Source organism: Podarcis erhardii, assembly GCF_964252035.2.
Source record: "Podarcis erhardii genome assembly, chromosome: 8".
Lineage (NCBI taxonomy): Eukaryota > Metazoa > Chordata > Lepidosauria > Squamata > Lacertidae > Podarcis > Podarcis erhardii.
In genome coordinates this window covers 52495455-52520849 of record NC_138499.1, presented here as the reverse complement: position 1 = coordinate 52520849, position 25395 = coordinate 52495455, and the positions used below count along the sequence as shown (strand labels likewise).

General features: G+C 42.3%; 1 protein-coding gene across 4 annotated transcripts in view; it reads right to left on the bottom strand.

The window, feature by feature from the left end:
- CDH7 (cadherin 7) overlaps window positions 1-21722 on the bottom strand; it is a 120635-nt gene extending 98913 nt beyond the window's left edge. Inside the window, exons 1-2 of one of the 4 annotated variants that reach the window (XM_081875077.1) lie at window positions 21543-21722; window positions 10660-10884 (exon numbers count right to left, since the gene is read on the bottom strand). In XM_081875077.1, the coding sequence (XP_081731203.1) occupies window positions 10660-10884; window positions 21543-21668 (351 nt within the window). In that variant the 5' untranslated portion in view covers window positions 21669-21722. Of the gene's footprint in view, window positions 1-10659; window positions 11074-20621; window positions 20715-20873; window positions 21423-21542 lie in introns of those variants that run through there. The other 3 variants (XM_081875078.1, XM_081875080.1, XM_081875079.1) reach the window with 3 other exon arrangements.
- Window positions 21723-25395: the final 3673 nt, after the last annotated feature.

Here is a 25395-nt window from a genome sequence, read left to right as displayed (position 1 = left end):
ATAACAGTGTAGCATTTTTCACTGCCAAATGATACTTCTTTTAAAACTGAAGAGCAGCTTGGATCTTTGGCAGTGGGAAAACAAGGAACAAAGCACTTATTGTGCATGAAAGCTTTCTCCAATGTGAGCATACCAGTTTTTGGTTTACAAACCAAGCCCTGTGGCTGTGAAAATGTCACTTGTACAAAGCCAACTAAAGCCTCAACTCAAGTAATACATTATGGGTCCAACAAAATCATATCACAGTAGGCCCACTAAAATCAATGGACCTAAGTTCATGATGTCCATTGATTTCAAGTGGTTTACTCTAAACATGACTTAGGTGGATTCAACTTTCTGTCTATATTGCAATGGCTACATCACGATGTCTATCCAAAAAGGTGCACCAATTCATTCAAAGGAAAAAAATAATATATAAAACATAGTATGGAATCAGAGAGAATGTCATTCCATTAAAGTATGGTATACATTTGTAAAACTACCAAACATACCAGATATATATGAAAATGCTTCATGTAATATAATAACATTGAAGATATCCTCATACATCATATGCTATAGACTATCAATATAATTACCTCTCGGGGGGGGGGTGTATCAGTCTTTCTCCTCACATGACACACATTTTTATAATTGCACTTTAATTACAAGTTCCAGATGTGTGAACTCACTTGAAACATCCTTAGACTGATACTACAACAAAAAGCATATTAATTTCTATCATTCCCCCTAATAACAGACTCGGGTGGTTGAGTGCCAATCAGTTTGGAAGGAAAATGGAGCGATCCAAAAATAATGCATAGTTCTTGCATAGTCAGGGGACTCCCTAGGTATATATGTGTTTTTAGAAGAAGAAAAATGCTTAAATCCCCCAAACCCTGTCTAGTAAAGACTGGTCAGCTACTTGGATATGTATGAAAAGCTGAGGTGTCAGTAAGAGTGGAGGAAGAACGTGAGTGTTTAGCAGGGTGCCTAGAGGAAACTAGTCTACTCAAGCTCCTAAGAGCTTATTCTAAAGTATTCATGAGGAGGGAGGACTAGGTTTGGGGGTGCATATCATGCAGTCAAAAAAGTCTTCCTTAACTATACAGAGATGGAGGAAGGCAAGGAAAAGGTAGACATTTTCCATCCTGAATTTCCAGAATCTGCCCCTCCCAGCCACACTATATAGCTATGAAGCACACAAATATTATAACTGACAGCTAGAACCAAACTTGAGCCATCTAGCACTATGTATCTCAGCAGGGGAAAGTGGGAGGAAAGAGAGAAAAGGATTGTTTTCCCACTCCTGAAACTCCCCTCTTCATCTGAAGCCTGAACTGGTTCCTGTCCCAGGCTGGATGAAGCTCAGAGCGAAAGCACTTTTCTAAGGAGGTGAGAATGAACTGAAACATTTTGTCATAGGTTTCATTTGTTCTCGCAAACATGTAATGAATTCCCCAAGCATGACAATAACCCTCTTCAGGCTTTCCGGCATCCGTGTACACTAACACACCAGCGGCATGTGAAGGAATCAGCATGCTAGCACCATTTTGGAGGGCAGCTGTGTGAAGTCATGGCGCAGACCCCTGCAAAATGAACAGAAGCAAACTCCCTGCTTCAGACTGTTGCTGTCACTTATTGGAGGGCAATGGGGAAAAGGAGAGGCAAGCATGCTCATACACACAAACACACACTTTAGTGTACAGCACACCGATGCTGGAATACAAAAAGTGGGTGCAAGTCCTCTACAGATTCAAAGGATCCCAAATTCATCCTTCTTCCCTCGCCAGGAAAACTGACACTTCATCCAATCTCAAAATGAGCTCAAGTTGACTCCATACCAACAATCTGTGGTGTTTCCTAGGAACGTGTTTTCATTTTTTTGTTTTGTTTTTAAGGCTGTGGTGCTGATAGTATTAACAATCACATGAATCATGAACCACCTTGTCTTCATACATGGACAGCTAGAGATGGTCACAACCAATTCAGTTGCAGAAGGAAGCATCTTGCGTGAAGTGGCCATGATGAGGTTGCAATAGGATTTTGTCTTGGCAGCTTCCCACTCCCAGCTAAACAGCAGATCGACAGAACTGTAGCTTTATTAAAGCAGCACTGAGTGGCTGCTCAGAATACCTTCTACTGAACCAGTCATGGACTTTTTAGAAATCAGATCCTCCTAATTGAGGGTCCACATTGCGCCCGTGCCCAAGGCACCCCGTCCCCAATCCATGGAGGGGGTGGGGATGAGTTTGAGCCACATGGTGGCCCCATGATCATGCCACAGCCTATTGGCCAATCAGAGAGTGGTAGTGTGACTGTGGGGGCCTTTAAAAGGCAGCGGCATGTCGCTAGGGCTTTACCTGGCTTCACGCCACCAAACGCCCGCTCACCCGCCCTAGTGTTTCAGGTGTCTGCTTTGGCCTTGCTCTGGACTTTGGTTGGTCATCTATTTTGTAACAGGGGCCAGGTAGGAATTGTTTTCCACTTGGCAGATTGGCACTGGCCATTTGATTTTTGCCTACCTCTTAGCAATCATAACAACTTTGTAAGGTTGGGTGGTTAGGCACTGGCTTAGTGAGTTGGGGGGGGAGGTGCAACCATCACCTGTCCCTCCAGGTAAAAGAGTATTCTGGTAAAGGAATCCACAGGTCTGGATTTCGTCCGAAGTCCGCTTGGGGACTAGGGCCATGCCAGGACCCAGCGGGAACCCCAGGATGAGCTTCAGTTGGTTGCCATTGATGCAGCTCCCTCTTTTGGTGGTTTACCCTTCTAGACTTCCTGTAAGGTGGACAGGAGTCAGATATAGTTATTGCCAATGCCTAAGCCAATACCAGAGGGATGCGGGTGGTGCTGTGGTCTAAAACACAGACCCTAGGGATGCCGATCAGAAGGTCAGCAGTTCAAATCCCCGCGACAGGGTGAGCTCCCATTGCTTGGTCCCTGCTCCTGCCAACCTAGCAGTTTGAAAGCATGTCAAAGTGCAAGTAAATAAACAGGTACCACTCCAGCGAGAAGGTAAACGGTGTTTCTGTGCGCTGCTCTGGTTCGCCAGAAGCTGCTTTGTCATGCTGGCCACATGACCCGGAAGCTGTACGCCGGCTCCCTCAGCCAGTAAAGCGAGATGAGCACCGCAACCCCAGAGTCGTCCGTGACTGGACCTAATGGTCAGGGGTACCTTTACCTTTTTAAGCCAATACCACTCAAATTTCTGTAATCAATAAAGTTTTGGCCTAAATTTTGCCCATTAATGTTTAAACTAAAATTCTGTGTCAATGTGTTTTTATTATCCTTAGGGGTGTGCCAGGGCCTTGGCGTGCAACAAATTCCACCAGTATTGTTCTCAGAAGTAAATCAAATGTCTTTTCCATGGGTACACTGAGTAGTCCCAAACCCTAAAGATAGTACAAAATAAAGATTAAGCAACTGTTACATTAAGCAAGTAGTAGTATCTGCTTTTTCCCACCTGGAAAAAAAGTTAAGCTTTCTAGGCAAAACAGATGTTTTCCACGTGAGCAAAAATTATGAATACATTTAACTGAATGTTTATAGCAATAGCATCTGATTCTATGTAAAAGCGCACCCTGGGTCTTTAATATTATAATTAGAATGCAAGACAGGTGGGTTATTTGTACTGGTTTGCATTTTTTTATTTAAAAAATGACTCCAATACAAGAAAACCCATAAATAATTAGGGTCAGAGTCTTAGTGCTTTCATTTATCATCCTTTTATCGGAGCAAACTAAATATTAATGGTAAAGAATCTTAACAGAAACAGGTTTCACCCATAATGGAAAAGTTTGTGGAAAAACAGGGGTTTGTGGGGAGAGGGATGCAGACACCAAACTGATTATATATAAAATGATATAAGTTTACTGAAGTGAATGCCAACAATCACCCAGAAAAAAGACATTTATTTCTTAATATCGGAGATGAAGACGATGATGTAAACCACTTCTATTAGTCACAGTTATGATTTTTTTTTCCTTTTATTGATTTGTTCATCTTGATATTTTGCAGTTGTATTTTTAAAAATTAATAAATATTTTTTAAATAAAAAAAAAGAGGGAGAGAGAAGCAAACTAGCAATTGGAGCTCTGTCATGCTTTTTTCTTGCTCAGTGGAATAAAACCCTCAGCTAAAATCTCCTATGAATCAGCAGAAAGTGCACTGGATTTCCTATCAGAGAATGTTAAATCCCACCGCAGCTATGGGCTCAGCAACGTTGCTTTAGGGATTTACCTCTCAGCTTCAACCCCACATATGAAAAATGGAAAAATTAAAGTCCTCCAACACACAACTGATATGAAGGCCAAGCAAATCAATATCATTAGAGACACATTAGTACATTACTGCTTGATACACGAGTATAAAAATGGTAAAAGTCAACTAAGCTTTGTAATTTTTCATCTAAATATGTTGTTGATTGATTAATTAATACATCTTTTTCTAGCAAAACAGAATGATGAAGCAGGTTATTGCTGTTCTGCTTAAGGTAAATCATTCTTTAAAATAAATATAATATAACTAAAGGTAACAGCTTGTTAGTTCAAAAGAGTATGTAAAATTCACATGCACAGCTAGGTATGCACCAATCTGTCCATTTTTGTTCTCTCTATTTCTAACTTTTCCTATCTTAAATTCAGTTCTCTATATTCTCAGCAACTTGCGAATTTTGTTGAAAAACTCGTGAAAAATTTTGTTTCAGCTTGAGAACTGCATCACAAAATTGTAACTGGGAAGATAAGATATCAACGAGATCATCGAGGACTGGGGAAAATTTGCAGAATATCTGAAAAGTATATGTGATGAACAAACAACGCTAGTGGGATTTAAAGAGGCTTTGTGAAGTGAGAGGAGTATTGTTAAACAGAAACAGGACAGTAAGGATAATCTAAAAATGCAATATTCAATTTAGAAAATGTGTAAAAAGGGGGAAATATGAATGATTGGCAGAGAAGCTGAGGGAAGTCCAAAAAGTTGAAAATTGTGAAAATTGTTTGATATGGCAAATTTGTATAATGGAAAATTCAATAAAAATTATTTTTTAAAAAAGAGAGAACTGCATCACAAAATTCATAAAAGCACAAATATAGAAAGATAGCTTGCTAGTTTTGAGAAGCGCAAATTAGATAGCTCTCCATTAAAATGAAAACAAAATTGAATTTCTTCCCCATCTCTATACAACCCCTCACAAAACCTTTGAACTTCTGGTTCAAAACAATCCTTTAGACTTTTGGCACACTATGTGCTCCCCTTCAACACTTCTTTGCATATCTACTTATTTTCTGCAAACAGTAGAGATACCCCACTCCTGTTCTCTCCTACATACAGTGGTACCTCGGTTTACAAACTTAATCTGTTCCGGAAGCCCGTTATTAAACAAAAACCATTCTTAAACCAAGGCGCGCTTTCCCTAATGAGGCCTCCCACCACTGGTGCCCTTCCACTGTTTTGATTCTGTTCTTAGACCGATGTAAAGTTCACAAGCCAGGACACTACTTCCAGTTTTGTGGAGTTCATAAACCGAATAGTTCGTAAACAGGGCTGTTCTTAAACCGAGGTACCACTGTACTTAGATACTTCCACCACCATTTCTGACTAGGATGTATTCTTTATTGATATGTGAGATTTAGAATTCCCATCTTCACCACCAAGTGATCCCAGGGCAGAAGTGCATATCCTCAATTTTGAAAAAGAGGAAAAAACCAAAACCCGTATCATATAACCACATTACTTTTAAAATGATTGTGAACCTTTATCAGAAGAAGAATAGGAGGAGTATGACCCAGTTATTTTTACTTGATCTCTCAGTGGCTTCATCAAGGTATCCTTCTGAGCACGCTTAGTAGGGTGAGTATTGGAAGCTTTGTTTTACAGTGGCTCCAATCCTATCTCTGGGATCGGTTTCAGAATATAACATTGGATGATTGTCTTTTGGCCCCCTAGCAGTTGTGCGGAGGGCTGCTAAAGGGTACCATCTTCTCCCCAGTGCTGTTTAACACCCACATGAAGCCACTGAGATCAGTTATTAGGAGATTTGTGTTGTCAATAATCTCCTCTACTTTTCTATAACTGATATGATGGACCAATGCCTGGACTCGGTGGTGAGCTGGATGATGACCCATAAACTGATTTTGATTCCTGGCAATAGCAAGGAACTATGGGTGAATAGTTCCTGAATCCTGGATATTGGTCCACTGGATATTGGTTTTGTATGGGGTTGTACACCTGCTGAAAGAGAAGGTTTGTAATCTGGGGGTGCTTCAGCATCCATCTTTGTTGCTAGAGGCCCAGATGACCTCAGTGGCTAGCAGTGCCTTTTTCAGCTCTGGTTGGTTCACCAGCTACAGTTCTTTTAGACAGAGATGACATGGCCACTGTACTCCATGCTATGGTAACTTGCAGTTTGGAATAATGCAATGTACTCTACATGAGGTTGCCTTTGAAGACAACTCAAAAATTTCAACTGTTCCAAAATGCAGCAGCCAGATTCCCCCACCCCCATGTCCCCTGGACATAACACCTGCTTTAAAACAGCTGCAACTGGTTGCCAGGTCATGTCACGTTAGTGCTCACAATAGTATTTAAGATCCTATGCAATACAGGCCCCAAATATCTGAAAGACCAGATCCTCCTGTATTGATCCTCATGGGTGCTGAGATTGACAGCGGGGCCCTTTGGTAGTTCCTCTGCCCTGAGGTTCAGGGGGTGGCAGCCCAAGAGAGGGCATTTTCTGTGGCAGCCCGTAAGTTGTGAGACTCCCACCCCACAGAGATGTGTCTTGCATCTTCATTATACAGCTTCCAGCAAATGCTGAAGACGCACCTCTTTACCCCGGCTTTTGACACCTGAGGATATATTAGGGACCCACTTTAATTTTGGTGATTGTAAGTTGTTTAAAACTGTTTTTACCATCATGTGTCAATGCTGTAAGCTGCCCTGGGACCTTAGGGTGATGTGCCAGTAACTAATAATAACAATAATAATTATAAGAGGCCTGGTGCTTTAATTCTGATTTCACCCATTGATTTATTTAGTTCTGACTTTCATTCACTACTGACAGCTAAAGTCCTTCTTTGTAAAGTGTATCTCAATCTGGCTACATAAATGGTATTCTTTTAAAGAGGCATTTCTTCAAAACTTGGTGGAGTCAGCAGTGTTCTAACAATAACCACAATGGGATCTTGTACAACACAACTCCTTCCTGGGTTCCTTGTACAATCTCATCAGAAACATCTTGTTAGGATGATGCACCTGTCAGTGATCTGCAAACCAGTAATAGAGATTCAGTGTATCTGGGGATGGGGGAAAGGGTTTCTTTTTTTAAGATGAATCCTTTCTTCTAGTGAGAGAGAGAGATTCGTAATAAGAAGACCAGGGAATAGCTGTTTGTTTTCATCTATAATCATCTCATTATAGGCAATTTTAATCACTTGCACTTAACAATCAGTTGCACTTAATAATGATCAGTCATTTTAAATGCTATTTTTATCAATTTCCCTTGATCAAATAAATAGAGATTTGCAGGGGGGTGGGGGGGAGTCTATACACATGCACACACATGCTATCCAAACTTCATCTCCATATCTCTCCTGTCCTTCCCCACTGTCTTTTGTCAGTCTGTCACTAAAGGACTACAGAACAAAGATATGACAGCAAATCAGGGATAGTATATTCAATCACAATCAAAGCCTTTGGAAAAGGCACAGCATAAGCCTTACGGAGAAAGTGATGGCCTAGAGCACAGTGTATTGTCAGAGGCCTGGAAGCACTTTAGAGCTGTGAAAGGTGTGGCAGGGGCAGCAGGGGGAATAAGTATCTGAACTGCTGTCTTGATGAGAACTCTGCCTGGCGCTGGTTACCTTGGGAAGAAAAGATGCTCAAAACCAAAGTTAAGAGAAACAGTGCTTGCCACATGTGTTTCGTTAGGATGATGCTTTGGATAGAACACTACATTTTGATCAAGAGGGAGAACTAACAAAATCCTAGGTATCTGGAACTACCCTATGTGCAAAGATAGGATTTCACAGTTGCTGGACTCCAAAAACCCGTTTGGACAGCTGAAGTTAGCATAAGCATAATCAATGTGCAGAGATTATTCTACGTCCTTCACCACTATTAAAACTTTGCTAAGCAAGGTGCTGAACATAAGAATGGCCTTTCTATGTGGACCAAGCCCAGCATTCTGGACTTATATTTACTTACAGATTATATAATGATAGAACTGTAGGGTTGAAAGGGACCACAAGGCTCCTCTAGCCAACCTCCTGTGATGCCAGAATATTTTGCCCAACATTGGGCTCATACCCATGACGGACAGAGCTACCCAAGCATATGATAACTATATAATCCAGATCTGGAAGTAAATCTGATATTTGCAGCTTGGGCACATCACACCATTGTGAACTGACTTATTACCCTGCCACTGATCTGAATATGGGAACTTTGGATTCAAAGGGAGGCAGGTAAGAAGGTAATCTGTCCGTTTTAGGTTCCAAGTTTTACTTTAGAGATTCTGGATGAAACTGGGAGCTATTGAAATGCCGAGCTCATTGATTCAGGAGAATTCTTATCAGTATTCTGTCCAAAGCAAATAAATTAAAGAACATTAGGGTTGCATGGTTAAGCAGTCAAACAAAATATGGAAATTCCCATAATATGGTTGCATGCACATCTTTAGCTCTGCCTGCCTGTGTACATGGATTTCCATACAGACTTTAATTACAGTATTTCTCAAATAATATAACAGTGTGTGATATTTCTCCTTCAGCTTCAGACACACATGCACAGAATCCGAGAGTGCCATTCGCTATTATTTGTATGCCAAACAATCCCCACTGAAAAACAAAAAAGCACAAAGTAATCCATTTTCACCCAGCATACTCTACAATAACAACAAACATTTGCAGCTCGTCTGCTTCCAAGTCACCTACCCCTTCCTAAATATTGCCAATGTACGTGCAATCAGCCAAATGAGCTCAGCAATTAAATGCTTCATTCCCTACTCAAGCTAAAAGCTGGTTCATAATGCAGTATACCTGCCACAGTTCCACCTTTTTTTTTAGCTACTGTGATTGCAGGAACAACTAAGGCTGCCAAGAAGTCGTGTGTGTGCATTCATGGAGAGCTCAGCTCATGCATTACGTTTGCCTTCGCCAACATGGTGCCCCCTCAAATGCTGATGGACTCCAAGACCCACCTGCACTAGCCAACGTGGCCAGTGGTCAAGGATGATGGGAGTTCAACATCTGGAGGGCTGAACATTGGAGAAAGCTTTCTTATGTTAAGGTTTGGTATGGGAGAACTAAATGGATCCTCAGGTAATGTGTGAACTGTGGAAATGGAATAAGTATCCCAGAAATAGCAAGAGGTTTGTGGACATCACAGATCCATGGGGGCAGGAAGAAAGTGGTGCTGTGCAAATGTGACGTGAAGCAATTAACTGGAAGCTACTGAAATACCACGCTCATTTCCTCAGAAGAATTCTTACCAATATTCAGTTCAAAGCAAACAAATTAAATGATGTTATTCAATTGCACAGCATAGGGGAAAGACATGAGGATGCAACTCTGGTCTTTGCATCTATTACTTTATCCAGTGATGCTGCTTAAAGTGCTATCCAAAAAGGTCAATTCCATAAGAAAAGGCAAATGCTCGAAAATCTAATAGCTGTAAAACAGCCATTTAAACAATCTGTTATTCCCTAAATATAAGAACATAAGAAGAAGCCTGTCTATTTAGTCCAGTATCCTGGCTCCCTCAGGAGCTAGCTAGATGCATCTGGGAAGCCCATAAGAAGGGTCTGCCTTATTATTCTTCCCTAACCACTAGTACTGCTTCTTATCCTGGAGGAATCATACAGCCATTGTGTCTAGTAACTCTATCCTCCATTAATATAAGTAACCTCCTGCAAACAGCCTCATTTCTGAAAATAAAGAATTCTTATTACAAAACTGAATCTATATATTTATGTACTAAGAAATCTAACTTCTGATGTCTTTCCTCTCTGATTCTTTAAGACTGGGGTCCTTAATTCAACATTAATTCAGTGACACCTCTGTATATGATTGCACTGTACATCCCTTTAAATTGGTGGTCATCACCACATCGTCTGGAAGTGAATTCCACAGTTTAACTATGGTTCGATTCCTCCCAAGGGGAGGTTTCAGAAAGCTTAGAGGCAGATTAGTATAGAACCCCAGAGGTAACCAAGCAAATGTAATTTTATCTTCCAAGTCAGGCTTTGAAAGTGGCACTTTGGGAAATGTAAGACCTTTTGAGACAGTTTCTGCTCAAGCCAAACACATTTATTTTCCATTAAGGCCCACAAACCCTTGCAATTGCTTTCCTGATCCCACTGGCCAAGGGGCTGAGGATATTTCACAAAAGGTTCAGTGTCACTGTCATGGATACTAACAGTAGTGCCAGAGGTACCAATGGGGCTGAAGACTTTACACATGTCTACCAGTGTGAGGGAAAATGGAAAGGTAGCAACAAACAAGAATCACACTTGAGGGATTTGTAGCATAAGGCCCAAGTCTTCTGAAATAAATGAATCTTACTTCCAAGTAGATGTCTCTTTACCACAACTTACTCTACAATAATTCATGATCACAGTTTTAGTGGCTTCTGACAGACAAGTATCTCTGCCATAGGACATTTGATCAAATCTCCTACCTTTCCTACATAGAGGGGATCATTTCCCATGTATTCCTCCAGCACGAAGAACTGATTCCACACCCAGCTGCGTTTGGTTCGTGATCTCCCAGATTGGAAATAGGGCTTTGACCTGGATCTAGGGAGTTCTGTTTGACTCATCCCAGAAAGACAGAGGAAAAGCGCTATTATCTGCAAAAAATGGCAGAACTCCACCTTGCCAAACTTCATTTTTTCTTCTTCTCCCTGTGTGAGGAAAATAAAAAATAAAAAACCTTGACAAGAGAGAGTGGGCACAGTTCCAGTTGGCTTAGTAGCTGTAGCCTCCAGCAGGATGTCAGCTGGGAGTCCAGAGATAATAATTTGTGGAGTGTTCGATTAAAAAAGGTCTCCACTACTGAATAGCCTTCACAAGAGAAATGGTGTAAGAGACACCTATAAAGGAAAAACAGAAAAGAACTGTTGTCAGAATTATTTCTTGGTAAATTACATTTCTTTCAGCTTTCATTTGCTGCAAGTTGTACTTTACATTTCGCCCATCAAAAGGAAGCGAGATGCAATATTTTGGCATTCTGGGTGCTTTTTTCTTTGATTACTGTTATTGAGCAATGGCTAAGTGTATCTATGTTTGAGAAAGAGAAAGACTGAGAGTATTTCTTTTTACTAGCAGAAAGCCTGTCAGGATTATGTCCTGAATTTATGAATGGCCTCCACTGTCCCTTGGCAGTTCTAGCTAACACTTTGCAGGTGAAATGAAGAAGGGCCTCTGAAGAGGCATGAACATGATAGGTAGGTTCATATGGCAGGATATCTGCAGTTTCTAAGATATCCTGGTCCAAAGCCATTTAGAGCTTTAATGGTCAAAACCAGCACCTGCACTATGAGACTTGGAAGAAGGTAAATTTGGGTAGGTAGTTGACTCTTTGGCCTGCAATCCTCTGCCATCAGGCAAGAGTATTTCATCCCAGAGACATATACTTTCTAGGCTGGACACATTGGTAGTGACACCCTCTCAACTATTTCTAAGCACATGCTGCTCCTGCAATGTTACAGTAATGTTATACCAATGTCACAGGCAGATGCTCTGCCACTAATATTTAGCATCAGGGTGCTAATCCTATTGTTTTACAACAAGAGCTGTAAACCTAAACATTATCACAAGGAAATCTATTTCAGTGGACTGGAGCTGACATCTGAGTAAACATATTTAAAATTTAAAATAAAGTATGTGGTTAGTTGCCATTGTGCTGTATTCTTAAAGAACACAGTACAATGTTGGACCTTGGTTGAAGTAACATACAAAGCACAGGGCAACCTTGAGACTGTCATTATATCACAGCCTATATTACTACCCTGGACTGTTGATAAAATAAAATAGAGGTGGATTGGGGGTGATACATACAACACTGTGAACCACTGAGCGAAAGGGTGGCATGAAAATACAATACAGAAATGAAGCACTTGCTTTTTCTTGGAACAGCTCCATCAACTTTAGTACCAATTAGTCAACCAACACATGCCTCCTTTGTGCAATGTTTGCGATATGTCTGTAATATGCAAATAGTCTGTAATGCAATATGGTGGCTTCAGGTGGATGGAACATGGTAACCTAAGCAACCATTTGTCTTATCAAATGTGCCCCCTCTCTCTGCATATGCTTCTCAAACCTAGTTCAAAGCAGGTATCATATTCCTTCCAATGATCTCTTTATTTTCCTATTTTTTTATAGCATTGTTATGCTATATGGCAAGTTGAATGTTTAGAACTTCTCTCAAGTGGAATGATTATATTGTAGGGTTTTGTTTGCTTGCTTGCTTGCTTGCTTGTTTTTGGCAGGGCAGCCAAAGTGAGGTAGCCAAAGTAATGCTCTCCAGATGCTGTTTAACTCCAATTCCCATCAGTCCCAGCAAGCAACAGTCAGGGATGATGAGAACTGTAGTCCAACAATGATAAGAGGACAACAAAATAAAAAAATTCCTTCCAGTAGCACCTTAAAGACCAACTAAGTTAGTTCTTGGTATGAGCTTTCGTGTGCATGCACACTTCTTCAGTATTATTTTATATTATATTGTATTATGTTATTCATGTACATCGATTAATTTCTGGGAGTTAAGAATGGGACTAGGATAAACTGTGTTTGCTGTACCCATATTTTATACAGTTTGTATATGATGTTTGTTTGTTAATGTGTGGTGTGCTATGCCTAATAAAGGATTTTGAATTGAACTGCAGTGATTGTTGGCAACTTGAAGCTGAGAAACAACTAACATCACAATCACCAAATGATGAGCCATGTTGGATCCCTCTCTGCCCCCCCCCCCCCCGCCACCCCACTTCTAAAGACCTCAGGCAATTATTCAGCAACAGAGAGGCAAGTTGGCAGTTGTTAAGCCTATCATGGATTGCCAATAGTCTGGCCTTTCACTTGCAGTGTCTATCTTTTAAACAGAATGATGAAATCAACCTGGAGTTTCTAATTAAACCACAGCTTTAAATAAGATTTAACAATTCAACACAAAAGAGATGTCACTTCGTTTCTTTCCAACTAAATTCATGGGGATACACTGAGATGGCTTTAAAAAGTGCAAGAATGAGGGTGACTCGATTCAGACATCATAACAAACTGTGGACTGCATTAATAAAGGTTATTAAGCTATGGTTAAGTGTCCAAGCATACAGGGAAATTGTGATTTTTGATTTACAGTTGCTTCTCTGCTTTTATGACTTCCGCCTTTTGTTTTCCATTTGCTCAGTGCTTCTGTTTCTATAAGGTACCTTGCCCCACAGCCACAACTATAGTTGCAATTATAGTTTGTCAATTCAGGTACAATAACAAACCATAGTAAACACAATATACAAACCATGTTGTTGTTTTTATTATACTTATTTCTACCCCGCGTTTTTCCTGATGGGCCTCAAGATGTTTTTGCAAATCTATTTCAAGTCATGTTTAGTTTGCTGGCTGATAGAAGCCATGGTTTGTCCAGACATCCTACCAAACTATGATTCAGTTTCCCTAACCTTGACGTGGTTTAACGGCTGAACAGTGCCTGTTTCTGCATCCTTCCATTACCGTTCTAACCACACAGATCCAGCTTAGTTGTAGTAGCCATCTGATATTGATAAACTGTCAGCTTCCTTCAGAGAGGCAACAGATTGTTATTTAACAGGGATAAAAATACCAGCTCAATTTTCATAAGAAATGTCAGTAAAACATTTGCAATATGTTAGGGCCTCTTTTCAAAGCACTTTGAAATGTCTTGCTCCCAGGAAACATTTATACTCCAGGATTGCCGTAACCTTTATTGTGACCAAAAAAAAAAAAAAAAAAAGCTGCTATCCTTTCCTCTAAACCTGAAGAAGAGCGTGAAAATTGCCATGTGGAGAGCCACTATAATCCAAAGGCACAGTCATAAGCAGCAAACAGTCAAGAGCTTACCCACAGCCACCACTGTGGAGCTATCAGAAACAAAGGGTTGCTGAAGGAAATGGCAGTCTCGTGTTGTTGCTTCCCCCTCCATCGCATGTGTTTTCCAGTTACATCATATCCTGACATAATTTTGCTAAGCATTAGCACCGCTTCACTTTACTGGCGGCGGCTGGCGGGGAACATGCAGTGTAAAGAAATCAGGCTCTGATGTAAATTGAACTATATATTGCAAAGGACATGGGGACAAATATTGCAACATTTTGGCTGGCAGCCCTGGGTTTATTATCATGGCTGCATAAACACTATATATTTAAACCATGTATTGAAACCCCCAAAGAGTCCTGGAAACTCTAGTCAGTGTTAGAAACTCATATACAATCTAATTACCAAATGACGCCTTAAACCTGGGTTACGGTCACCACCATGGAAAGTCTGAGTGCTGTTTTTGTTTGTTGTTTTGCAGTGGACTTTATTGTTGTTGTTGCTGCTGCTGCTGTTATTTTCATTTCTACAGTGCTTCATGTTTTAAAGAACGAATCTCAAAGTGGTTTACAACACATGAAAACATCAAATAAAACAATCCAGAATAAAACAAATTCAAGTTTCAATGAAAATATTCCAGGTCCTTCTCTAAGTGACACTTTGTTTTCCCCATTCGTCAAGCTTGCATCTAGAGATCGCCACGTGGTTGCAATTGGACCCGTGTTATTTGCAAAATGCGTCTGGTGACTGGCTAATTTTAAACACTGACTGTAGTTTAAGGGTGCTGGTTCCCAGGATCTGGGGGGGGGGGGAAGTCATGTGTTTAGACGTGCTTTAAATATATGGTGTGTACACATTACATACATACTATCACCATGGCATAGTAAGAAACCTTGCAGACCTTTTCATGGTAACAGAGGTCATCAATAACTCCCCTTAGCACAATGCTAAATATCTGAAAGAAGAGTTATATAAAACCACCAGAACCTTGAGCCAGATGCAGTCTTGGGAAGGAGGCATCTATGCAGTTCTGGTGTCAGATCCACAGGGAGTGACTTTGGGGGGGGGGATACCTGAAGTAAGTAAACAAGTGACTAACCCTGGCCTACAAACACTGGCATCGTTTGCAGGAAGCCCTCATTATTTACCCATTTTCAAATGGGTTGAGCAGGATGTTTCATTGTTCTAATTATTTTTGTTCAGTTAAGTGGCAACACATTTTTCCAACTGGATAGTTTACTTGCTTTCGTCTTAATGGCTGTTATTTTATCTGCACAAATTCTTTACTTTTATTTCTTTGCCTTTCCAGTCTGTTTAACACTGCGGTGTAGTAAACTTCTAAAAAAAAAAAAAAATGGGAAAGCAATATCGAGTTTATAATATCCTTCCATTCTTGCAGAACAGTCAATTATTTATTAAATATACTTTATTCCCTGTTTCATATAGAAGTATGTACTAAAGCTATAAACACACAAATACACATTACTGAGCTATATGTATGTGTCGGAATAAGCATCGTTTCAGGATCATTTACTGTACAAAGTCGTTAAATATCATCACAGCTTTCATATTACTGAAAGGCCTTTTAACTGCCAAGGCATACATTCAAGGCTTGTGTTTGTCAGCTTCAGCAACTAATATTACTACCACTGAAAGCAATAAAGAGACTGCACCTTCCTCCTACGATTTAGGTGTCATTTGTGTCATCTCTGCTTCAAGGAGTAAAGTACTAAGTGAAGGAGAAAGTGACTCAAAGATTTTGTTTTAAAATGCACTTGTCTCAACCTTGAATGTCTTCGGAATGCACAATTGATGAACGGGCAAAAAGAGCTGGAGGAAAAATTATTTGCAGTTGCAATTAGCGTATATGTTAAACATCTAATTATAACTGAAGATCAAACAGTTCAAAAGGTTTTTTTTTAAAAAAAACCCTCAAGTTCTATTAAAAACTCTATTTTTAACTCTAATTTGAAATATTTTCATTTTTTATCGCTGCAGCCCATATACTGTGAAAGAACTCATCATTTTAATTCAATAATCTCTATACAAAAACACAGAGAAGCATATTCTCTGGTTCTTGGTTTTATATTGGGATAGGATACTGTAATCATGTATATTTTACAGAAAGGGTTTTTAAAAAATATTAGTAATGAATGACTACTAAAAATCCACTCCAATATGTTTTAACACACATATTTAGTTCACTAGCCTATAAAACTGTTGAGGTTGTTTTTTAATTAACAGTTCTTGCTACCTGCATGTAACGTTAAGTGTCCCATTGGGAAAGAAATTGTATTCTAAAATATAGTGGCAAATAAAGTTTCACTTAATTTTTTTTGCACCTGATCTCAAGTACATTTGCTTGGAAATAAGCCCCACTGACTCTATGAAACCTATTTCCAAGTAAACTGATTTTTAAGGTTCCAACCGTTATATATGGAACACAATGCCCATACACCGTGACTGCAAACACAGTTACATTAAAGTTACAAGGACTTACTTCCAAGAAACTGCCTTTAGCATTCAGCTGTGCTTCACAGTGTTCATATACGAGCAGTCATTATAAACAGTTAACTATAGCGTGCGGCCACAGATTTAGATAGGATGCATAAGATTTTTCTCACCTCTAAAAATACTAATTATTATATTTGACTACAAGTACGATCAGCACCATGATAGCAATAATTGCAATTCTGATCCAGTTAGCTGAGATGTCATGAATGAGTGATCTTAACAGTGTTTATTAACTTATATAGCAATTAAACTTTTGGGATGTGGCATGTTCTTTTCCTTCCCTTACCTGACCTTTAGGCACAAATCCATCCTTTCCATTTACATCCCAAAGTCCACTTCACCCCAACTCTCAATCTGCCATTTTGGGGGAAGACAGATCTTCTGCACGAGGCTTTGCCCCATCAGTATTTTTCTCCTCTATTCCTGACCTCCACACGACACGACCGCCAATGTATTCCTGTTATAACTTACAGACCCATAGAAAGGCAGCTTGCTCTAAGAACTTTCCATATCTTATCCATGTCATCCACAGAGCAAGAGTTCTCCATTGCAAGGTCATGTGCAGCCTTTTAATGCCCTCAATGCTTCTTTCACATCTATTTCCCATTTTCTTAATGGCTTTGGCTTCTCGGCATTATCGCACCGCCCAGTTGTTAACCCTGATTCTTACTTTCCTTGGAAACAACCCTGATATGGAGCGCAGACAATGGCAACTGGAAAATTATACCTCATCTAGGTCAACAGTGCAAGATCTATCCCTTCATCTTCACACTACTCCTCAGTCTTTCAATCAAGTAACGCTCTGTGTGTTGTGATAATTCCACCATTGACTGCTATCCCCAGAGTCTGAACTACGACCCCTTGAATACTTGTGGAAGCAGCAGGTCTGCCCCATGATAGCTGATCAGCTATAGCTACATCATTTACAATTTGTCATTCTCTTTCACAAACCCACAGGGAAAACCAAATTGCTTTTGGTGCAACATCTAAGTCCGCCTCCTGTGGGCTTTCAAGCATAACTGCACACTCCTCTCCAACCTTAAAAGAGAAATGTTCAATTTTTCAGGCATGTTCAATGCACCTTTGCTTCATGGACCCTAAACAGTGTGGAGGGAGTGGAATCTAGGTAGGTACAGCATACACCACAATTATAACTAGATTGTGATCCATATTACAACTGCTGACCCAGATGTTCTCAAAGACAGAAGCTGTCTTATTGGGAGAAGTATAGGAGGGTTCCCTTAAGAAGACAGTTCTCTGAAGCTAAAGCTGGCTTGATTATATGCATTCAGTTCCCTGTATTAACTATTAAACTTGGCTAAATAGTCACAAAGGAGTGAAAACATGTATGGCATACTTCCTGGTATCTACATCCAAGGAGCATGAACTGGTCCAAATATACGGCCCTACTACATCGAACTAAGTCCCGGTTCTTCAAACTCACAAGAAAGGACTTGACAAGTTTGCAAAACAAAGAAAAGGCATATTTCTGGGTATGGCACAGTTTTCTGTAAGGACTATATACAAACAAAAAAAAAGTGATCATGATTCTTTACACAACGCTCAAGAAACAGGACTAAAGTGCACGAAGTTTTTACAACTTTTTAAGATGTGTGTTTAGAGTAACCCAACCCATTTTCCTAAGGTTTTCTCAAATGAGCCTATGGTATTAAAATGAGCACATTATTCCAGTCAAATGCCCCTAATTCTCTCTTTCTTTCTTATTCTGAAGATAAGTGGAGAGGGAAATCATTTCGAAGGTGAAAAAGAAAAAGCCATTCCATCATTTGGAGCACTTTATCCAATGATAGCCTACTAAAGTGCTGCTTCCCCTGCCTGCCTCAACACACACACACACACACACGAAGTTTGAGCTCTTCTATCTTGCTTCCATTTGTCTTCCATTGAGGACAAAATTTCAAAAAATCCCCCAAATGTCCATTTGGGAAAAGAGAGGACAGACTGTTTTTCTATGCTATTTCTATAGCTAAAGCAGAGGTGCAGGAATCAAGTCCAGCACTCAACTCTGCCTTTGTTTTCATTTCCTTGTCAAGATTAAGACATCTCCATATACAGAAGGGATTACTTTGTAGCAGCTCCCTCCCTGCAAAGCCACTATGTTCCCAGAGGAGGCACTCCTGTATTGCTGCTTATAGCTCCACATTCACACCACCTATCTTTAGGCACCCCTTCTCAGCAAGGCTCATCTGATGCCTTACTGTCATGAGAAAGCAGAAGATAAGTCTAGCGAGAAAGCACACATGAACAAATGGTACCTCATCAGCTAAAGACGACAGTTGAGAAGAAAATGTTACTGCAATATCTGGTTGTGAGATAGACAATGGAATTTTACTTCATCCCAGGCTGTGCTAAGAGTTTCTCAACTCCAGATCACTTAAAAGTTGAAAATAAGCAACTTCCATTAACTACTTACATTTTTGAACACTTTGGGATAAAAAAAATCTTCTTCACTCTAAGAATGTTGACTCAGGATGAAATAAACATGGTTTTCTATAGGAATGCCCAGCCCAGCGGCTGACTTTTCTAAAGGTTAAACACATGCATGCACCAAAGACCTAGGGTGCAGGTTTAAGGCATTGAAAACAAGACATCAAAATGAGGACCATACTTCTTAGGCAAAAATGGCCATACTCTAGGATGTATTGCAGTTCTACAGATGCTCTGCAGTTACTCTCTTACAAAAGCAGAGCACTGTGGTTCTATCAGCACAGGGAGACTTAAAGAGTGTCCTTGTTAACACCATCCCCCTGACCTATAAGCGGTACTTAATTAGTTATAATCTTTCACTTTTTAAAGGTACAATGTCCTCCAATTAACCCTGAAGACCTTAAAAGTTTTTTCAGAAAGATGATCACTATTAAACACTGGATGGTGCTGTGTCCCTCGCCCCCTTATCTTAACCAGCTTAAGCCTTCCATGTGTAGCTCTAGCAAAACCTGAAAACTTTTGGTATTCGCATAGGAATATCCTTACTGGTTCAGATCATCATCCATCCATCTCTAAGTTCTGCTTCTGTGTCTAATCTCAAGTATTTTCTGTTCGTAGGAAACCTTTATCAGCTTATTTTAATGCCAAACAAAACATTGATCAATTAAGCTCCATTTCTGTCAGCTGATTTTATTTACTTATTTGAAATGTTGCTACTCTTTATGAAGACCACAGGCCATACACATTGTACTCCCTCAGGTACTCACACCTTGTGGTGCTTTAAAAGTTAGACTTGGGAGGTTTTGAACTGAAGACAAAGCTCATCTTCAGTCACAGATTTCAAAGGTAAATCATGGCAGCACAGCAGGGAAATACTTTTAAAGAAACCTATAGTTATTTTTTTGCTAAACACTCTGAGTACTGCCATGCCAGTTATTATCAATCGTTGCTGGAATTTATGTATCTGCAGCTTTACAATTTATATTCTGACTGCCAGAAAACAACCAGACCCCTCAATACCATTTCCTACCACTGACCCGTCAGGATATCTGGCTACCTGACATATTAGCACTCACACAAAATCCCAGAATCCAAATGTCAGCAGAAAAGCTAGGTTGTTGTCTTTTGCAAAAGATGGACATATCTGACTTTCACTAAAAGGCATAAATGGAAAAGACACATAAATTCATCTGCCATCAAAATTAGCACAATATAGTCAGGGGTGCCTACAGTAGCCTATATATCATTACCAAGAGGGGTTTTTGGTTGTAATTGATGGTGGTTGGCTCTTTGTGTCATCCTAGCAAGGTATAATTATATTCAACAAAGCCTTAATATTTTTATTTTCCAAAAGAAAGAAGGGAGGGGGAGAGAAAGGACAATATGTCCTGTTAGATGAAACAATGAAGTCAAGAGTGTCATTTCAGGTCTGCTTTGACTCCAAGCACTTTCTATCAAACAGGGCTATTCTTCCCAAGAACTGAAAAGGATTAAAGTATCAACGATTCCATTTGCGGAATCAAAAAAGCTTCACCGAGCACAGTCCCCCCCCCCCCTTCCCTTAAACCCATGCCTAACAAAAGTCATCCTGAAGGCAACAGGGACTCACCTGACATCACAAAAGGAAGACCTGAGCATTAGACAAAATGTCCATTTTACTTTATCGATCAGCAGGACGTTTGATCAGCTAGGCAAGCAGGGCAAAAAGCCAAATCTAATTTACAAAAAAAAAAAAAAGGAAAAAAGAATCGGGGGTACACGCACGCACATGCACACGATGGAGGTCAGCAGGAGTCAGTCACACACCGCAGAGGGAACCTCACAAAGTGCATGCTAATTAAAAACACGCTCTCACTTCCACCTTTGCAAAAACTGCGAAACAACCCGGCTTCCAAAGGATGGAGGCGGCAGAGGCACGCGCGGAGATCTGCCTGCATCACTAGCCTTCCAGTCCACAGCATCAGTACCAGCAGCAGGCAGTAGGACAAGCGCAAGGTGGTAGCAGTTTAGCTCTCCAGCAATAGCATGGGGCGGCGGGGAGGGGGGATGAGAAGCTTTGCCCCCTCCCTTGCTTCCTTTTGCAAGAGTAGCTGGCTTCGTCCCAGCTGCCTACGTGATCTACCTCCTGAGCCATTCTCGAGCCGCTTTCTTTCTAAGGGTCCTTATGGGGAGTTTGTTCCCCGCGATCATATCTTGCTATCTATGGCATCGGCTGGTGGGAGGGCGAGGGGAAGAGGCAGCAGAAGTCCGCTCCGGGTGCCTTTTGCAAGCTCGGCGAAATCGAGCATTTCTCCCGGGGAAGCCTCTTTGCCCAGGCAGCGTCTTTGCCGCCAGCGAGAGACGCGATCGGCGAGGCAAACTTCGGGACGCGATCCCCTCGCCCGCCCGTCTAGCCGCAGAGCGGCAGCTGACTTTGCCCCGGGACTCGGGAGAAAGGCTTGCGAAGGAGGAAAATGCGAAGAGGGAGGGGAAGGTGGGGGGAAATTAACCCGCCGCTTTCCCTGCAATTGCTCTCACGATGCAGCCCTACCTGCTTATTCCGCGCTGCTTCCTTCCCCGCGCGTCTCTCTCGCCTCGCAGCCGCCGAGCCAGAAGCCTTTAATCCAAGCGGGCCGGCGCCGGAGCGGCGAAGTCCTGGCCGCCTCTTCTCGACCATGTGCCCGGGCTCCGCTCGAGAACTTGCTTCGCCTAGGCGAGCGGCTTAGCTTCGGGCGGACGCCGACACAGGGGGTTCCCTCCCCGCCAATCGGAGCCTGCCGAGAGGCCGCGAGAGCCAATGAGCGGCGAGGGGGGTGCTCCTGCGGCGCCGGGCCCCGCCCCGCCCTGCCCAATCGGCGCCGTCCGCCCGAGCGCGGCGGTTCAGCGGCGAGGAGAGCCCCGTTTCCCCGGCCGATCGCGAGCGCCGCGCGCCTTGCCTTCGCCCGCTCGCCCGCTTGGAGAAAAGAGGGGGCCGCGCTTCCTGCGCCTCGACTGGCGATGGAGAGAGGAAAGAGATCCAAGGAGAGAGTCTCCGGGATGCGAGGGGCGGGCGGCTGCAGCGCAAGTCGACCCCGGGATCCGCTTTAGGGAGCCCATCCGGAAGGAAAGAGATCCAAGGAGACGGCTCTAGACCGGGAAGCGAGCTCCCGGGACCAGCCTTCTTCATTAGGCAGAGGGAGGCCTCAGGCGGCCCATTCGAGGTCTCGGGAAGAAGTCGCAGGGAAGTGCGCCTTCCTTAGTTTATTATCATGGCACCCTTGCATTTGTATTGCAGCTCAGTGGGATGAAAGGTGGTATATCAATTTAATTAATAAAATACTTTCAGGGACGGAGAAATGATTTGGCTAGCCTGGGTTACTATATGCATTTACTTTTTCAGGGGACAGAGGCCCGAGGGGCAGCTGTCCCCACCCTCCAAATCAAGTAAATAATTTTTTTAAAAAGACTTAACTAAAAGCAGAACTTGCAGAAAGATTTTAGCAGATTTTTCTGAGCACTCGGGGTCAATAGAAAATAATTTAAAGCAACTGTTGTGGAGACATTTCATTCCAAATCTGCTAGACAGAGCCAGACAGAGGATGGTGACAGGTGAGTGTCCTTGCCCTGCCCCTCCACACATAAATCCTGGCTGTATCCATGGACAGAGGTGTGCGATGATGTTGATGATATCGATATCCCACCGTTCCTCTCAAGGAGCTCATGGTTCTCCCTCTCCTTATGGTATCCTGACAACAAACCTGTGAGGTAAGTAACTGGCCACAGGTCAAGCAGGGAGCTTCATAACCAAATGGGGAGGCCCAATGCACTAACCACCGCATGGCACTTACCCTGCCTTGGGCAGCAGAGCATCTCAAGCTGACCTTGAACACCCATCCTCCTCACCAAAATACAGGGCGAACAAGGAAGCTAGGGCTAATTGCAGAGTTTGGTGTTGTGGGGCAAGTGCCCTCAACCCAGCCATGTACACAATAATGGCAACAGGGCCTGCTGTTCAGGCTCAGCTGCTGTTCCCATGCCTAGGAAGCCAGGCGAGTGTGTAGGGTTTTCACTTGTGGAGGTACATCAGCCATAAGGCCTGAGTCTCCATACTGTGCTCAGACGAGGCTCCTGCTGTGTTCCATTTGCTTGTCCTCTCTCTAGAGTGTCCACACAGGCCTCATATCCACAGCACACGAATGGAAAAAGGAGATTTACCAGGAAGGAGAGCTCGTTTCACTCAGATATTCTGCTTGTTTTGCGGGTAGCAGTAGTCAGGATTGGACCTACAATCATAGAATCATAGAGTTGGAAGAGACCACAAGGGCCATCGAGTTCAACCCCCTGCCAAGCAGGAAACACCATCAGAGCACTCCTGACATATGGTTGTCAAGCCTCTGCTTAAAGACCTCCAAAGAAGGAGACTCCACCACACTCCTTGGCAGCAAATTCCACTGTCAAACAGCTCTTACTGTCAGGAAGTTCTTCCTAATGTTTAGGTGGAATCTTCTTTCTTGTAGTTTGGAACCATTGCTCCGTGTCCGCTTCTCTGGAGCAGCAGAAAACAACCTTTCTCCCTCCTCTATGTGACATCCTTTTATATATTTGAACATGGCTATCATATCACCCCTTAACCTCCTCTTCTCCAGGCTAAACATGCCCAGCTCCCTTAGCCGTTCCTCATAAGGCATCGTTTCCAGGTCTTTGACCATTTTGGTTGCCCAGTAGGGCAACCTGCGCCTCCCTACTGTGCCATACGGAGAAAAAGATAAATGAGGCAGTCTGGCATCACATATTCAATTCACTTTCAATGCACATTAACAGCACATGACTTCCTCCAAAGAATGGTGAGACTGTAGCTCTGTGAAGGGGGAAACCTACAGTTCCCAGGATTCTTTGCTGGAATTCACGTGCTTTGAAGGTGCATGGGATATTCTTTGAATGGATGGAATGGATCTCTGGCCAGCCCCACTGGGCCCACTCCTACCAGCTGTGCCACCATCACTTGTCTAATCCTACCATGTGCTAAGAGAAAGGTGTTGGAGACACTATATTTCTAAATGCCCCTTTTGGGGAATCCCAGGTGGGGATAGAGTGCTGCTATGCTCAGGTTCTGTTTGCCGCTGCCCAAGAAGCATCTGACTGGTGTTGGGGAACAAAATTATGGGCTAGATGAACCCATCCAGCTGATCCACCCTGATCCAGCTGCACTATTGTGGGACCAATTGCCCAGGAATAGGCAAAGCCATCTTGCAAGCCACCTCTTGCTTGCCTGTACTCTCTCTGTAGGCAGTGCAGCAAAGGGGTCAGGCCCAGCCCTCAGAGCTGCACTGCTGCATCACCAAGAAAGAAAGCATAGGTGAGGGCTTGCTTCTCGCTTCCACACCTTCACTCTCTTTAGGTGCCCTGTTGATGGATAAATTGACACATGGCCCAACTGCATTGCCTATAGGGAAAAGGCAGAGGCAGAAGCAGCTACTTCTTCTAGCTTACATTCTCACCTGAAATCCCGGGGCATAGCAGGGCAGCCCCGGTTCTTTCCATCGCACCTCTAGAAGTAAGGTGTGACATGATAAGTGATGGGAGGCAGCTGCAACTACCACTCACTTGCTCACTTTTGTGGGCAGGGGAGCAGAAGCTGCCTTATGCCACCCGCCCTCCAAACAAACACACAGAGGACCCTAACCTTTCTGGAGGCTCTTGGGCCTCAGCAGGAGCTGGTCAGCACCAGTGGGCTTTCCTGAGATGCTGGGGTGGAAACAGCTGCTCCACAGTACGGAATTGCCAGGAGGTTTTCTGGATCTTTTTCATGTAGAATTTATTTTTTTAAAGCAATCACCCTTTCCTTTTTCTCCTTTACCTACCACTGTCATCTAGTCCTCCCTTCAAAAGAGTGAATCCAGATGGATCCAAAGCAATAGCAGAGAGTGGGTTTCCTCTGAGAGAGAGGGAAAGGGACTGCAGTTAATCTGCCTCCTGGTGCTTGAAAGTGTGTTTAGACCAGAGGGTGAGAAAAGGTGCAAATCTCTGTGATATATATATATATATATAAATATTTATATTAGAAGCAACACTCCTTTGAGCTGACACAGAATGGCAAAGTCATGCAACTAATCAGAATTTAAGGCTGATCCTTTCTGCCTCTGCTTCTATTTTCCTTTGCAAAGAGTCTGTGTGCCTTCCCTTAACATTAACACCCAACCCCCCAATTCCACTCTTGACATCCACATTCTCCTTTATGGTGGTGGAAGAAGGACAAACGGATTGGCACCTGGGAGGGGAACCACATTCTACTGTGGACATACTTGGGGGGGGGCACATGCTAGTGGTGGGTAGCCCAGGAGCAAAAGTGAGTGGAGTGGTGGATCTGGCTCTTACAATTCATTCAGTAGGCTACATTTCAGCCACTCGGAAGTCAGAAGTCTTGC